The sequence below is a fragment of the Pleurodeles waltl genome, chromosome 7 (genome assembly GCF_031143425.1).
Source record: "Pleurodeles waltl isolate 20211129_DDA chromosome 7, aPleWal1.hap1.20221129, whole genome shotgun sequence".
Taxonomy (NCBI): Eukaryota; Metazoa; Chordata; class Amphibia; order Caudata; family Salamandridae; genus Pleurodeles; species Pleurodeles waltl.
In genome coordinates, this window is record NC_090446.1 from 1,142,406,266 (window position 1) to 1,142,420,549 (window position 14,284).

The 14,284-nt window shown below is 39.4% G+C and overlaps 1 protein-coding gene across 6 annotated transcripts in view; it reads right to left on the minus strand.

The window, feature by feature from the left end:
* EXOC7 (exocyst complex component 7) overlaps positions 1-14,284 on the minus strand; it is a 319,087-nt gene that overhangs the window by 19,326 nt on the left and 285,477 nt on the right. For all 6 annotated transcript variants that reach the window (XM_069200208.1, XM_069200211.1, XM_069200212.1 and 3 more), the window contains one exon: positions 7,934-8,067. In XM_069200208.1, coding sequence (XP_069056309.1) covers positions 7,934-8,067 — 134 coding nt within the window. The remainder of the gene's footprint in view (positions 1-7,933; positions 8,068-14,284) is intronic.

Sequence of the window (14,284 nt, forward strand, 5' to 3'; positions counted from 1 at the left end):
TCAAGGTGGAAAGTTTCAGAGAGAATTAGATCACCTTTAGAATAAGCAAACAGAGAAGGAAAACCATTCAAGGTGCTACAATCTGGGAATTACATGCGTTCCAGAGCATAAAGAGGATTCCCCCAGTTTTATCTCCTTTGCTGAGGCACAGATAAAGACTTGTGTCCTCCCAGACTACTCTCAAGGTCCTACAATAACTCAGACTTATGAAGTACCCCCACATATAATACTAAATATCCCAAAACAGTTCTGGCTAACTTCTCATATTACAGGGTCAAAGAACTGATAGTCAAAGAAATTTGAGAAAAGACCTCACGTTCAAAACCAGTATTTATTTTTAATTTTCTGAGATGAAATTGAAGAATTGTCAACAGGCTGAGGGAAGTTTAAAGGTATGTTATCACAATTTCGTATAGAGGTAATTTACTCTTCCACAGTGCAATAAGTCGGATAAAGGGTTCTCCACAAGGGCAATTTATACATTTATTGCAGTCAAAAAAGCGACGGCGTCATTTGATGTTTATGATGTTATAATCTGACCTGAAAGCCTAAAGATTATGAGAGGAGGGAGCAATGAAGAGCGTGAGGAGTAACAGCACCGAGTCATAGTGCCAACTGGAAGATTAGGAGATCCTGTTCAGGGGTTTAGTTAGGTGACAACCAATAAGAATAGACTGGGTTTAAGAGTTCAAAATATCAGGGAATAAGGGAATATAAGATTTGCTGTTTTTTGTATTTTGGTACTTTAAGAGTTAGGCAGTTCTGGATTTATTGCATGTGATTGAGATGTTTCTTTTTGCACATCTAAATGAAGTACACACTTGCACTCTGAAAGTAATTATAAGCTGATGTCTATAAATGTATGTTTGAAGAGCTACACAAGATCCATATTTATATATTCACACATTTGCGCTTTCATTTGATATAACTATAAACTGATCATATAGATCAAGGAGTTTGCAGTAGCACTTATAAAGAATTTTGAAAACCACAAATTGCACAGGAAACACACATTTAGCTTCTTAACAGGGTTATTACATCTGAACAAAAGATTACATCTTTAATATGGCATGTGATAATTTGAAAATATTCTTGTTTAACTTGAATGGACTACATAATAGATTTTTATAATGCATAATCCAGGTATTATTCTTTCACAGGAGACACATATCCATTGTGCAAGCTTTCAAATCTATCTGTTCAATAAATGTTCAGGATTTGAATGTTATTTCTCAATGGGTGATCCCCATATAGGTGCAGCCAAATCTTTACCTAAAGTGCTGCAGGCTGAAAAAAATAGCTGGCTAACTGATAAAGAAGGACGATGGGCCAGGATTAACTGCACATTTGACCATGAATTACTGAAATGAGTATATTTGTCCCTATAGAGGATAGTCCAGAAACAATAATGGATGTTTTCCAATCACTTTTACCATTTAGTGACAAGGAAATTATTGGGCATAATTTTACCTTTTTGCAGCAGCTAGATTTAGATCCTTCTTCACCCAGCTGAGGCAGAATAAAACTACAACAGCAAGGGCCCTGTCTTTATATCAGAAGGACCTACATTTGGAGGACAGGTGGAGATCTTAGTTTTTGGGTAAAAGAGAAATCCATGCATCTTTTGAGTAACTCAAATGGCTTTCCAGATCACTCAGCATTAGCAGATAGATACTGAGAAGCCCTCTTCTGATAAGAGACGGATTTATAATAAAATTTATGTAGACGATAAGTTGGGGCAGGGAGTCTCAGCAGTCAGAACAATCCTAGAATGAAGGAACTGCTAGTGTTATTGACTGGGGCAATTTTAAGGCACAAATAATAGCTTCGGGCGTAGCAGAAAAGAGGGAGAAAATCTTTATCAAAAACAAATCAGAAGGCAGGTTAAACAAGATTACAATAAATATCTGAAAGTACAAAAGTGATCTGAATCGAATTGGCTTACAGAAGGCAAAACAAGGCCTTCGGGACAACTATTATGCAGAGGTACATTTAAGTAATGCAACATATTTCAAAAACGTCTATGAAGAATTTGAGTTCTGAAGGAGACTCCTTGTATGGAAGATTCAAGAAAAGTAGACTCCGAATTATTAAGATTCCAAACTGTCCAAAAACAAAAACCAGAATCACGGATAGAGGTAAAATAAGGAATATAGTATTGGAACATTATAACACTGTTTATAATAAGTGTTGGGAAATCCATCTAATAAATCTTCTCATGACACTGCCCATTTCTTCATTGTCTAAACAATCTGCACATGGCCTGATAGAAATCTTTACATTTGAACAGCCTGATTCTGAAATGTTAATGTAACTAAATGGGAAAGCCCGTGGAGAGGGTGGTTTCCCCACTGATTGCTTTTAAAGCATTCTGGGAACATCTAACACCCCTACTTGTTAAAACTAGCAAATTTGGTCATAACAGATGTTAACATTCCTCGATCTTTTGATTCAGGTAGTAGTGAGCTATTCAAAAAGTAAAAACTGGGAAAACTTGATTTCATATTGACAGATCAGCTTACTCAACTCATATTATACAATTATTATAAAGCTACTAGGTAGAAGATTGAATAGAGTTGCTGGTAAGCGGATCCAAAAAGATGAATATGGTTTTATTGTGGGGAATCAATTATAAGCCATTACAAACTATTCAATTGGAGCACAAGATGTTTTTAATACAATGCAGATTCCCACAGTAGTGTTTTTATTAGACACCAAGAAAGCTTGACCTTGTGTGCTGTGAAAGCCTTGCTTTTATTTAACAAATGTTTTGTTTCCCTTTCCTTCTCACAAGGTTCTTATGCAACTTCTATAGGGATGCTATGAACAGATTCATATTTAACTCATTAAATAGTGTCACCTTTAAAGGTCAACTGTGGAACCAGACCGTGCCGCCCGCTACCCCAGATTTTATTTTCCTTACTTTATAGAGATTCTTGCCATAGCTATTTGGTTTGATAAAGCTATAAACCTTCAAATCAAAACCATAGGCAAAATGAATTCGTACATGGACAATATTTTTTTTAGTTTTAAAACCAGATAATGAGAGATCGGAGAGGATTTTCAATTTGTTTACGCAATTTCACGAAGGTAGTGGATACAAAATGAATAAATAAAAAAACAGGTATTTTATTATGAAACTTTACTCCAGATGTTTTAGCTGCAGAGATCTGAGGGTCATATAATAACAGGTCCTCATGCGATTGGCAAAATCACCTAAGAAAGTTTGATATAAGATACTGCAATAAAGAAGTAGTTTTAAAAGCATTTTGCCATTTCAAATATAAATGCTACTACTCATTTTAAATATAGAAGCATAAAGGATAAGCCATTCGTACAAAGAGTGACAATAACTTGATGTCAAATTAAGTTTTTATTCTCTGACTTTTTAACGAATCATTCATGGAGCTCTCAGTCAAGTCTAGAGCCATTGATAAAAGAATGTAAAGGATGGCTGATCTGGTCTTACAATACTATAGATCATTTTGTACTAAGTACTGGCCCACACAATAGGAGTTTTAATACAGACTGGATTTTGGATTTGAAAGAGAACTCAAATTTGAAATCTGTTGGTCCTTGGAAAATGTATCTGGCAATTCTAAAAGAGACAGAAATGTTTACTACAGTCTTTGGAATATTGGTGAGTGAGGAAGATTCTATAACACCGGATACATGGAATGCACGTACTAGATAGAATTTTTCAGTACTAAGTGGGGACAACTACTGCAAAATGTAGTTTTGTCCAAAATGGTTAATTTAGTGCACTAATTTCTTTTTAAATAATAGAATCCTTGAACTTTCAGCTAATTGCTCTACATGCAAATTGGGCGAAAAGGAAAATTGGTCCCATTTTATAATGTGTTGCTCTAGAGTAGACCTTTATTGAAAAGTCTTGGAATACTGTGAAAGCAAATTAAATATTCAATTATCACCTGACCCTTCAATTGCACTCGGATATTCATCTTCAGTGTGATTATCATACAAGTGAAGTAGACTGGTATATATTTCTGTACTCCTAGCCCGCTCATTAATATTGCAAAAGTGGAAGACTAAATTAATTTCAGAATTTCAGGAATGGCAGGCAAAAATGCTCAGAATCAAACAGAGAACAGTTGTATAAAGCTTGAGAAGGAGCTAAACAATGTTTAGGCTACTGAAGCATTTTATTTCAAAACTATTGCAATAAGATGTTTATTAAGAAGACATTTGATTCTATTTATTAATATACGACTGTGCATTATGTTGTGGAAAAATCATTAAAGAAGAAAGAGAGAAATTATTTGATGGGCACGAGTCATCCTCAACCCCAACACCTTGCCTTCTCAGACCAAGCACCTTACATTGCCATGCATTCCATTAGTACTCCCAATGCTTTCATACAACCTGCTATCATTGCCACATGACATGTAATCTGCTGTGGAAGAGCATTCAGTCTGAAAACAGCAACTTGGCATCACACACCACAGATATTTCAATTACGCTTGTAAAGGTCAGATATCCTGCACAATGGAAGATAAAGCACAAAGCCACAGATCGCAGGAGGCATTAGACTTGCAAGGACAGAACTAAATCAAGAGCCACTGCTGATAGATAAAAAAAAGAAACACTTTTTTGAAATTGCCCTGATAACCAGTCGTCCAGGTATGGATAGACATAGATATTCATTTTCCATACACAAGCACCCTGCTACTGTCGTGCACTTGGAAAATGCTAAACGGAAGAACTTTGTTAAGTTGATTTGTCAAAAGAAACATGAGGAATTTTGAGGGCTTTGTAGTGATATAAGGGAGAAAACATGCATTGCAAAGATCCATGCTGCAGATCCAGCCACCTTTGTTCAGTTGTAAAATCGGGTGTAGTGAACATTGTTTCCTTTAGTACTTGTTCAGTCTTCTCAGAAAATGGTTCTGATTTCACTTGTCTTGCTAGCAACAGATGCATCTTTTGAACAACAGAGTTCTGACAGCGTGATCTTGCTGATTTGAGATGGTGTCCTTCTTAACCTTAGCAGGTGGCCATAATGTACAGTACTGAGTACCCAACTGTCTTGTTATTCCTTACTACTGTGGAACAAGTTGTAGATGTCCCCACTCCAAAATGTTGATTCTCAGAAGTGAATGGAAAGGCTGAAAGCAATTAATTTGAGAAGCTAAGAGGTTTTCTATTTGGTGCTGGTAAGCTTGGATTCTCATTCCTTTACCTTTGGAAGAAAGACATTTATTTTTGATGGTGTTGCTCCCAATTCAGAAGTGAGTTCAACCCAGAGACGTGGATGCCACCTAAAAGGACACTTTTCAATCATTATTTTTTTTGGTTGAGACCCACTGAAGTGTTTCTGCTTCTACTGTTGCCCTGACAAACTCATTGCCATCAGAAAAGGCAGGATTGGGGAAGTGCAGGGAGAAAAAGCATCTTGTGTCCCAGTTAAAATAATCAATGACACTTGCATACAGAGTAGCCCTGTTATCATATGTAATCTAAAATTATAGCCAGTAAATGGATAATAATTTCACAATAGCTCTGTTAAATGTAAATAGGCTTTTGCATAATCTTTAGAACTATTAGCCCACCTTTCAAATATAAGATGAATCCATGGCAGACAAAGTATCATTACAGGAGACCAATATTCTTCTAATCAAAAGTTACAAGTTTAATACTTAATGAGCGATTCTAGTTGGAGCATTAGAATACTAAAGTACAATCAGAAAAAACACTATTCTCATTATAAAATCTTCTGAGATATTTACAGTAACGACTAACAAAGTGGGCAGCTGAAACTCAAAATCATGGGCAGAGATCTCTTTCGGCTGTCACCGTATCAACCCACCTGTTCCCTGGTGTTGGGACAACATTTATCTCTTTCTGGATTGCTTAAATACACTGATGGTTGTGCAAAAAAAAAAAAAAATCAAGACTCTGGATGCTGTCCAGAAGCTGGCTCAAAATTTAGGAATGTGTGACACCTGGTGAAAAAAATACACTTATTCTCCTAAATGTACATTTTCCCAGGTTGCTTTAAATCTTTTTCACAGATGGACTATTTTTTTTAAACTCCAAAACTCTTATATAGGGTGTCCCAGACATCTCAGACCATTCAATTATTGTTTTAGTTTTAAGACAATTCGATGGAAAAAAAGGAAACCTAGGCTCAATGGACCTTAGACTGCAGGTTATTATCTGTTCGACACTTTAACCAATACCTTCATTCGCCACATACATGTTGGATCCACCCACTGTTTCATTTATTTTTAATATATTTATTCTTTTTATAACCAAGGTGATACAACAAGAGTGTCAATACTGAGTACATCATTGAACTCATGTTCACAACGCAGAGTCAAACTCAACCATAATAAACAGGAGGGACAGAAGGGTTTAGATTTGGGGAATCATCAATTAAACAGGCTGGTTAGATGTAGGATCTGGGCGGGAAGGCAAGCGTCAGTCATTTCAACCCCTAAATGTAAGGAGGCAAAAACAAAGTATGATGCAGCACGTGGACTGGAAACAGCTTACTTAGTAGTAACTGGGGGTGGGGGAGGATGAGGTTCCCCACAGGCAATGGGCAGACAATGCGGAAGGGTAGGAGGCGGCTCACAAAAAGTGGTGCATAAATAAAGAGTGTACATAGGTTTGGCTGCGTCTAGTAAGCAAAAGAGATGTCGATATATCACTCCAAGTGCAGCTGGACAGGCACATCTAAACAGAAGAGGGATCATCATCTGCCAAACCCCAAAACTTGGGCAAAATGGCATCACATTCCATGGAAATGAGCCTCATCCCTTCTCAAAGAAGTGATCTTGGCTACAGACCAGACCTAAAGCGAAAGCAGCCATGCCATCAGAGCAGCTCTCCAATGGCATTTGATACAGTTGGCCAGGGCCAAGGTCAGTAAGCACCTTTCAGTTCTATTAACTGCAGTGCACGGGAAACAATTGCGAGGGCATACCTCTCAGATATGGAAAGGAGCAGACTCGGTCAGTTGCACTAGCTGCATGGTAACTGCTGCCCAATACTGGAAGAGGGACCTACACACCCACAACATGTGGTGTAGATCAGTGTCAGGAGCTTGACATCAGGTGGGAAGGTGGCATTCACCCCAGCGAAGTATTGATTAATCTTAGCCAGAGTCAGGTTGGCTCTGTGTAGGATGATAAATTGTATTAGTTTGAACCTAGCATTCCTGAAGACAGCAACTGGGTAAGCCAGCACCCCATCCCATTCCTTATCAAGGAAGGGCTCACCCTATTTCAGACAGTTTGTCTCTGCAGTTGGTCCTTTGAGCTCAAACTTGCACTGTACAGCTCAAAAAGAATGAAGTCTATAATCTATATGCGGTGGGCACGATCTACAAGCTAATAACTGATGAAAATGTTAACCATGATTTGCTTGACGTGACTAGACAAAATCATTCATTCACTTTTCCTACAGAAGAGGACTCCGGAATAAGATCAGCATATTAAGCCCCATGGGCATCCACATAAAAGGGAGATGATGTTACTGTGCTTATGAGCCCTCCTGGAGCTCACAGCATCTTGAAACCCAGTGTGCACCAGAGCACCTATTGACATCCTGACACAAAATTCTGGAGATAGGGATCAGGGTTATGGTCCTAGACTAGCTTTCCTCAAAAGTCTCTGAAAAACACCAGTATGTGCCTGTAAATAGCTCTGCATTGCTCTCCTTAATGGCACAAGCAGAGTTTTCCAAAAAAAATGCTGTTACCTATATCCTTAACCTACCTATAGAGCCACTAGTTGTGCTTCTAGTAACAAAATAATCTCCATATGTTGATGACATCCAATTATTCCCAAAGTTTCATTCCGCTTAAGTCATTCACTGGCTAAATTCCTATTTGCTTACCACCCCTCTCCACACCACCGCAGTAAAGAGATGCAAATTTATTTCCTTCTGAAGTATCTTAAACCCTCACCTCTGGAGGAATGCGGCATAATCATTCTGTATGATTTTCTTCTGTGCTTGTCGAATTTTGTCCCTTTGCTCCTGGTCTGGGATCGCCCAGGCTTTCTGGATTTTACACAGCTCCTCCAGACCATCGTTAAATCCCTGAAGCCAAAAGACAAGACAAAAAACCACAAATGATAAATACACTAAGGTACCCACAGACACAAGGATACAAAGCATAAGTATAGAACTGTATTCTCCTAACGGAAATATAAAGATCCAGTCCAGGTTACAGCTGCAGGTTATAACATGACACAATTGTTGCACTTGAAGTTATCTGCATTTTTTGCTTTTTTTTGGCATATTTGGTGTCTGTGATTGTTACTTGCTTTTAAGGTCTCACACGGTTTTGAAGACTCACATTTTATGAATTTAGGGTTTTCATGATGATTTTTACTGTGTTTGATTGAACTTTTACTAAATCTATAGGAAATGTTGTACTGAATTTGAGGGGCCAAGTGGTGATCAGTGCACTTCACAGGAGGTTAAGGTCGTAAGTTCTCCGACTGTGTGTGGCACTCAGGCAGCCATTTTTACTCATAGGGCCTGTCCCGCTAGAGCCACCTTTTTTCCTGGCATGCGCTCTTGCAGCTGGCTGTTGCCTTGATATTTAAACCTGGCCATGGGGCAGACGAGAGCAACAGCTGCACCAAAGGCAACCTTGTTTGTACCTGGCCAGAACCAGGGGCCAGCCATTATGCCGGGAAATACATCTATTACTTGGAGGAACGTAGAGCGTTTCAGTTGGTGAGCTACCCAGTCTCATAATCAGTCTCTCATCAACTTAAAATCTGTGGGGATTTTAAAAAACAGATTCAGCTTCAATCAACCGCTTCAAGGAATGAATACTTCTAGACTGTTCCCTAAATTAAAACCCCAATTAATTATTTAACACTTGATCCGTAGGCAAACAAATATGAAATCTTTCAACTGTTAGTCAGACATTTCATTTGTGTCAGAAACGCTTGCCTCACAGATGAATCTATCCCTGACATCTTAGCAGCACTCCTCGACAAATATTATAAATTAATAGACAGAATGTAAAGTGCAACAGTCAAGTAGCAGCCATCATTTTCAAAAATGTAAGTCTTTGAAACACTATGAGTCAAAGGACCGGATGATATTTTGTCGAATCCAACGAAGGTGTGTTGGTATTGCAACGAAGCAACACGGGACGCGGATTGCTATTATGCGGACGTTACGAGGATACAGGACCAACTATAAGCTGATGAACTAAAATTATATTATCAAAAAAATGAAAATCAGTTGCGTTTTTTTTGTACAATGAGCAAGCTTAGTGCGGACAATACCAAGAGGTTTGAATATCATTTGGAGATACAAGTGGTAAATGAAGAGATTAAGCCTTTAAGAAATCCAATGTGTGGACGAAACACGTGTCGGCTGATGTTACATGTGGATTCGACAAAATATCATCCGGTCCTTTGACTCATAGTTTATTTCTGTGTTAGATTATGGACTTTTATTGTATCTATTTACATTATGTTTTTTTTATGTTGATTGGTTGTCTACTGTAGGGGTTTAGTGTTGTATGTTATTTATTATTGTCACCAATTTTTTAAATAAATATTTTCGTTATATAAAATTATGAGAACCTACATTGCTTGAGGTTAATAATATATGAATGTATATGGATTGTGGACAGTCTATCACAATTTACTAATTATATAGTCATATTTGACTTTTTTAACTTTTTGATTATCAATACTTTAGAAAAAAGAAAGAAAGAAAGAAAAAAAATTGTTGTGCTCCGCTAGTACATTTTGTTTGGCCCCTTTGTGAATGGGTTAGCACCAATTTGAAATTGGTGTTAACTGCGATGGTTTGCGACTGCATTCACAGTCACAAAACAATCATACATACCTCTGCGATTCGGTATTAGGAAGGGATGCCCCTGACACGCCCCTTCCTAACACCGAATCGGTATGTAGTCGCAAATCCAATTTGCGATTCGGTAACAAGTTAACAAATCGCAAATTGGAATTAATACATACCAAAATGCATTTTTGCGATCCAACAGCCCAAAAATGTTTTATACATCTGGCCCCAGAAATGCAACTGGATTGTGGGGTACCACAATGCCCCTCTCTTTCCTCATATCTTTTTAACATCTGCATTTAGACTCTAATTCAAGCATTATGCAATATGAACTGCACACTTTATAACTATGCAGATGACTTACAGCTACTTTTCAAGTTGGATGGCTCTTTAGCCTCCAAAAAGAATTTTCAAAACATGATGCGTTTCATCCGAGACTGGATGAGTAGTAATTACCTCAAACTTAATATGGATATAACAGAGACTGTCATCGTGAGTAATAAAATAGACTTTTGGAATGACTCCTTTTGGCCTAAGTAAATGGGCAACCCACCACCCCTAAGCAAGTGATTAAAAGTGTGGTAGTCATTATAAACAATGAGTTATCCTTAAAACCTCAGCTAGGATCAGCAATTGCATCTTGCTTTCTAAATAATTGAAGAATTAAAAAATAGCTAGATCCCTTACCTCCAAAGCTGTGATCCAAGTTGTTATGGCCCAAGTCATCTACTGACTCGACTATGCCAAGTCGCTTCATATTGGTCTACCGAAATGTTTACTCACCAGACACCAGAATGTTCAGAACCCTAGCAGCATGCCTTAAGTACAAACAGCCTAGAAATTGCTATATCACCCCAATTTCGGAGAGACCTTCACCTGCTCCCTTTGGAGCTAAGGACCATCTTCAAAATAGGTTGCACCACCTTTATGGTACTCTCTAATGAAGGTGCCTTATTCATAAAATCTAGAAACAAGAAATACATTCCAAACCGGAGACTTTGATCTTCCTCCCTGAATCTCCAGTCCATCCCCAAATATAACAAGAAAAGAATGAGTGGCATCAGATTCTCTGTGCAGCTCCGATGATCTAGAACTCTCTCCCTTTCACAATAAAGCAGTCTTCTGATTACTAGAATTTTAGAAATGCGTTAAAGACCTGGCTATTTTTGCAAGCATATCAGCCAGTGTAACTACTTCTTGCAATTGCAAATTAGTCGCAAACGCTATTTTGTGAATGCAAAAACGGCCGTTCGCGATGTACGACAAGCATTCGCAAAACCAAAGTAGTGATGCGAGTGATTTGCTCCTCAATAAAAATAGTGAGCGGATTTTGTGAGCAGCAATTATAGAATCCCTAATTGGCAGTACAGGCCTCGAAAATTCTACTCGCCCACTCACTATGGAGAGCCATTTCATCAGGTCGAGCTATTTTTAGGACCTACTAGACCCTTCTGGAGAGTTGACAAAGAACAGGTGTGCTGTTCAGTAAGAAAGTGAAGGAGGCCTTTGAATCATCTTGTTGTCACATTTGCTTTGGGTTCAGAGACAGAGGTCAAAAGTCAGTTTGTGTTACAATTAATTTTCCTTGTGACTGCAGAGTTCCAAGATTTTGAAAGTTTTTTCTAACAACATTTAAATACCTAAGTCAACTATACAAACATTTGAAAATATATTTCAGTAGTTGTGAAAGCCCATTGTGTACTTCTGTGTGATGAAAAAAATATTTTAATAGGATGAAAACAAATCAGAACACTTTACTTGGTGCTGTGCAAAGAATAAATGTTTTCTGAAACCCGATTTTCACAGATTTGTTAATACATTGTATTGTTTAAAGCTGCAAGTTAGTGGGATGGTTTTTGGACATTTAATGGAAAGTTTCTCTGTAAATGACAGTGTGCAACCACATCATGCTTTAGTAATATAATTATAACAAATGAGTGTTTAAACAAACTTAGAAATACTCCTGCCCTGGTAGCAATGCTATTAGAAAACTAGGAGGCAAGTAATGGATTATGTGTCACCTATATGTGGGCTAGATTCTTTATATACATGGAGCAAATGTTTAGTTCATTTAATCAAACAAAAACGTTTTTTGTACAGAAGAAATGATGAGCTCACATATTTGAAGATACACTCATGTGAGAATGAAGGAAAAGCCGACTCTGTAAAGTAAAATATTTGCCTAGAATCTCACAATTGAGACCCGTTTATGGGTCAAGTGCATTACAGTTATGGTTGAGTAGATGATTCAAGTTACTCAACCTGCAGGTCTAGTAACATTTTTATGTGTTTGAGGTCTGGAGTCGCAAAACTACATGTGCAAGCGAGTCGCAAATTGCACATAGTCGCAAAATAGCCTGTTTGCACATGCAATTTACCACCAATTCAAAATAGGTGGTAACAGGGTCCAACCTATAAAAACAGCCCCAGAATGTATCAGGGACTTCCACAATGTCTGCCCTAGATGTAATAGCGAGGAAGATGCAGATACTGGCTGTTTAGCAGAGGAGGCGAAGGCAGGAGAGCCGGCTGACCCGGTTTAAGAAGACAGAGGAAGAGATTTTTGAGTAATACAGGCTTAGTAGCAATGAAATCCTGGAGCTAATAGCCATCTTAAAGCCATACTTTGAGAGCAGTAGGCAGCACACCAACTAAGTCTCTACACATGTCCTGTGTATATATATTCAGGCACAGTGGCATATACCAGCGACTAGAAAGAGGGGAATTTGATGAAGGATACCTACTAGGTACTGGGAATGTAATGTTCACAGTAAAATGTATTGGCACAATCATTACTCTCTGAATGTTGTCTCACCCTTATATGTGCTCACCAGGTGACTGTGCATATGCCCTGCAGCCATGGATCCTCACACCCTGTCTCCCAACAACCCCTGTGAAAGGTGCTACAACATGGCACATAGGCACACCAGGTCCGTGATTGTACATACATTTGGACTCCTGAAATCCCGCTCCCGGTGCCTTCACTAGACGGGGGAGCCTTGCAATATGTGCCTGAGACTGCGTGCAAGATTGTGCCATACTCCACAACATTGCCTGCAGGAGAGACTTACCCATAGAGGTATCTGGGTAAGACTCGGAGGAAGATGACCCTTGCCCACCTGCCCAACAGCCCATCAAGGAAAGCAGAGTAGCAGAGCGGAGAAGGCACAGGGACCGTGACCACATAAGCAGACATTACTTTGCAAGGTAAGACATCTCCATATACACAATACTCTCCATAAATGACAAAATAACTATTTGATTTTCCAAAATAGGCATCCCTTTAAAGTAAGGGTTCACAATAACACTGATGGACACCCTGACAATCATAAGAAACGTTACTTAAATTGGTGCACATGTTGTGCGGTTACTCCACCGTAAACACAAACAATAAGTTAAACATAACAATGGCACACTGTCAGTGTGCAGTTATTTTTGTGATGTACATCCGGCACGGGGTATGCTCCCAGTGGAAAGTGCAAGTTGACAGCTACTGCTGCCATGCAGCACATGTGCGCCTGCAGCAGACACTGCTGAGGCTTGACAACTCACTGCCTAGTGCATTTCCAGTAGCCCCACTGGCAATGCTGGCTGTCTGGAATGCCTCGACGACGGCAGTCATCTTCTGCAGGCCTTGTGCCACATCACCATTGTAATGGCCCATCTCTATCTGCAGGACTAAACTCCCAATTGCCCTGGTCACTGTCTCCAACCTGGTAGCTCTGCTGCGCTCCTGGCACCTTTGCTGGCTTCTGTCCACTGCCAGCTCTGCGCAGAGTTGCCCAATAGCCCCTGTAATGGCATCAAATTTAGCATCCAGGCGGTCCTGGTTATCTGCTGGGTAATGGTGGTAAATCCCTGTGTAAGTTTGCAATTTACCAACATTATCTGTTTCTGCTGCAGGCACTGAACTTGCAGCATGGCCTCCTCCAGGCTACACTGCCTGGTTGCTGGATCCTGCCTGGGAGAAAGAGGCCTGCCTAGTCTGCTGGAACCTATGTGCCTGCTGAGTTGGGAGCAGTAGCCGGACCCTAGTTCCAGGAATGTGTTGAGGAGTGGATGGCTGTTGGGCTTCCGGGACCTCAAATGCAGCTGGCTTTGGGGAGCTGGATGCAGCACTGGCCTCGCCTGGTCATGGGAAGCATTTGGAAGACTCAGAGAAACCTCACCCAGCCCTTCCTCCACTTGGTACTGGTGTTTGCCTTCTCCCTCATCATCCCTTTCCTGTAGTTCTCCAGGTGTATCCATGTGGTACATGGGGAGATGAATAAAATTCATGTGCAAAACACTAGCAGATTGGTTGTACTACGTTATTCATGTTAGGTTTGAGGGTAAAGAACAAGTTACTTACCTTTGGTAACGCTTTTTCTGGTGGATACAATAGCTACCTGTGGATTCCTCACCTTATGAATTCATCCTTGTGCCAGCATCCAACGGAAAGTTCTCTTCCTAGCTCTCCACGTCGAAAAAGACGTCACAATCG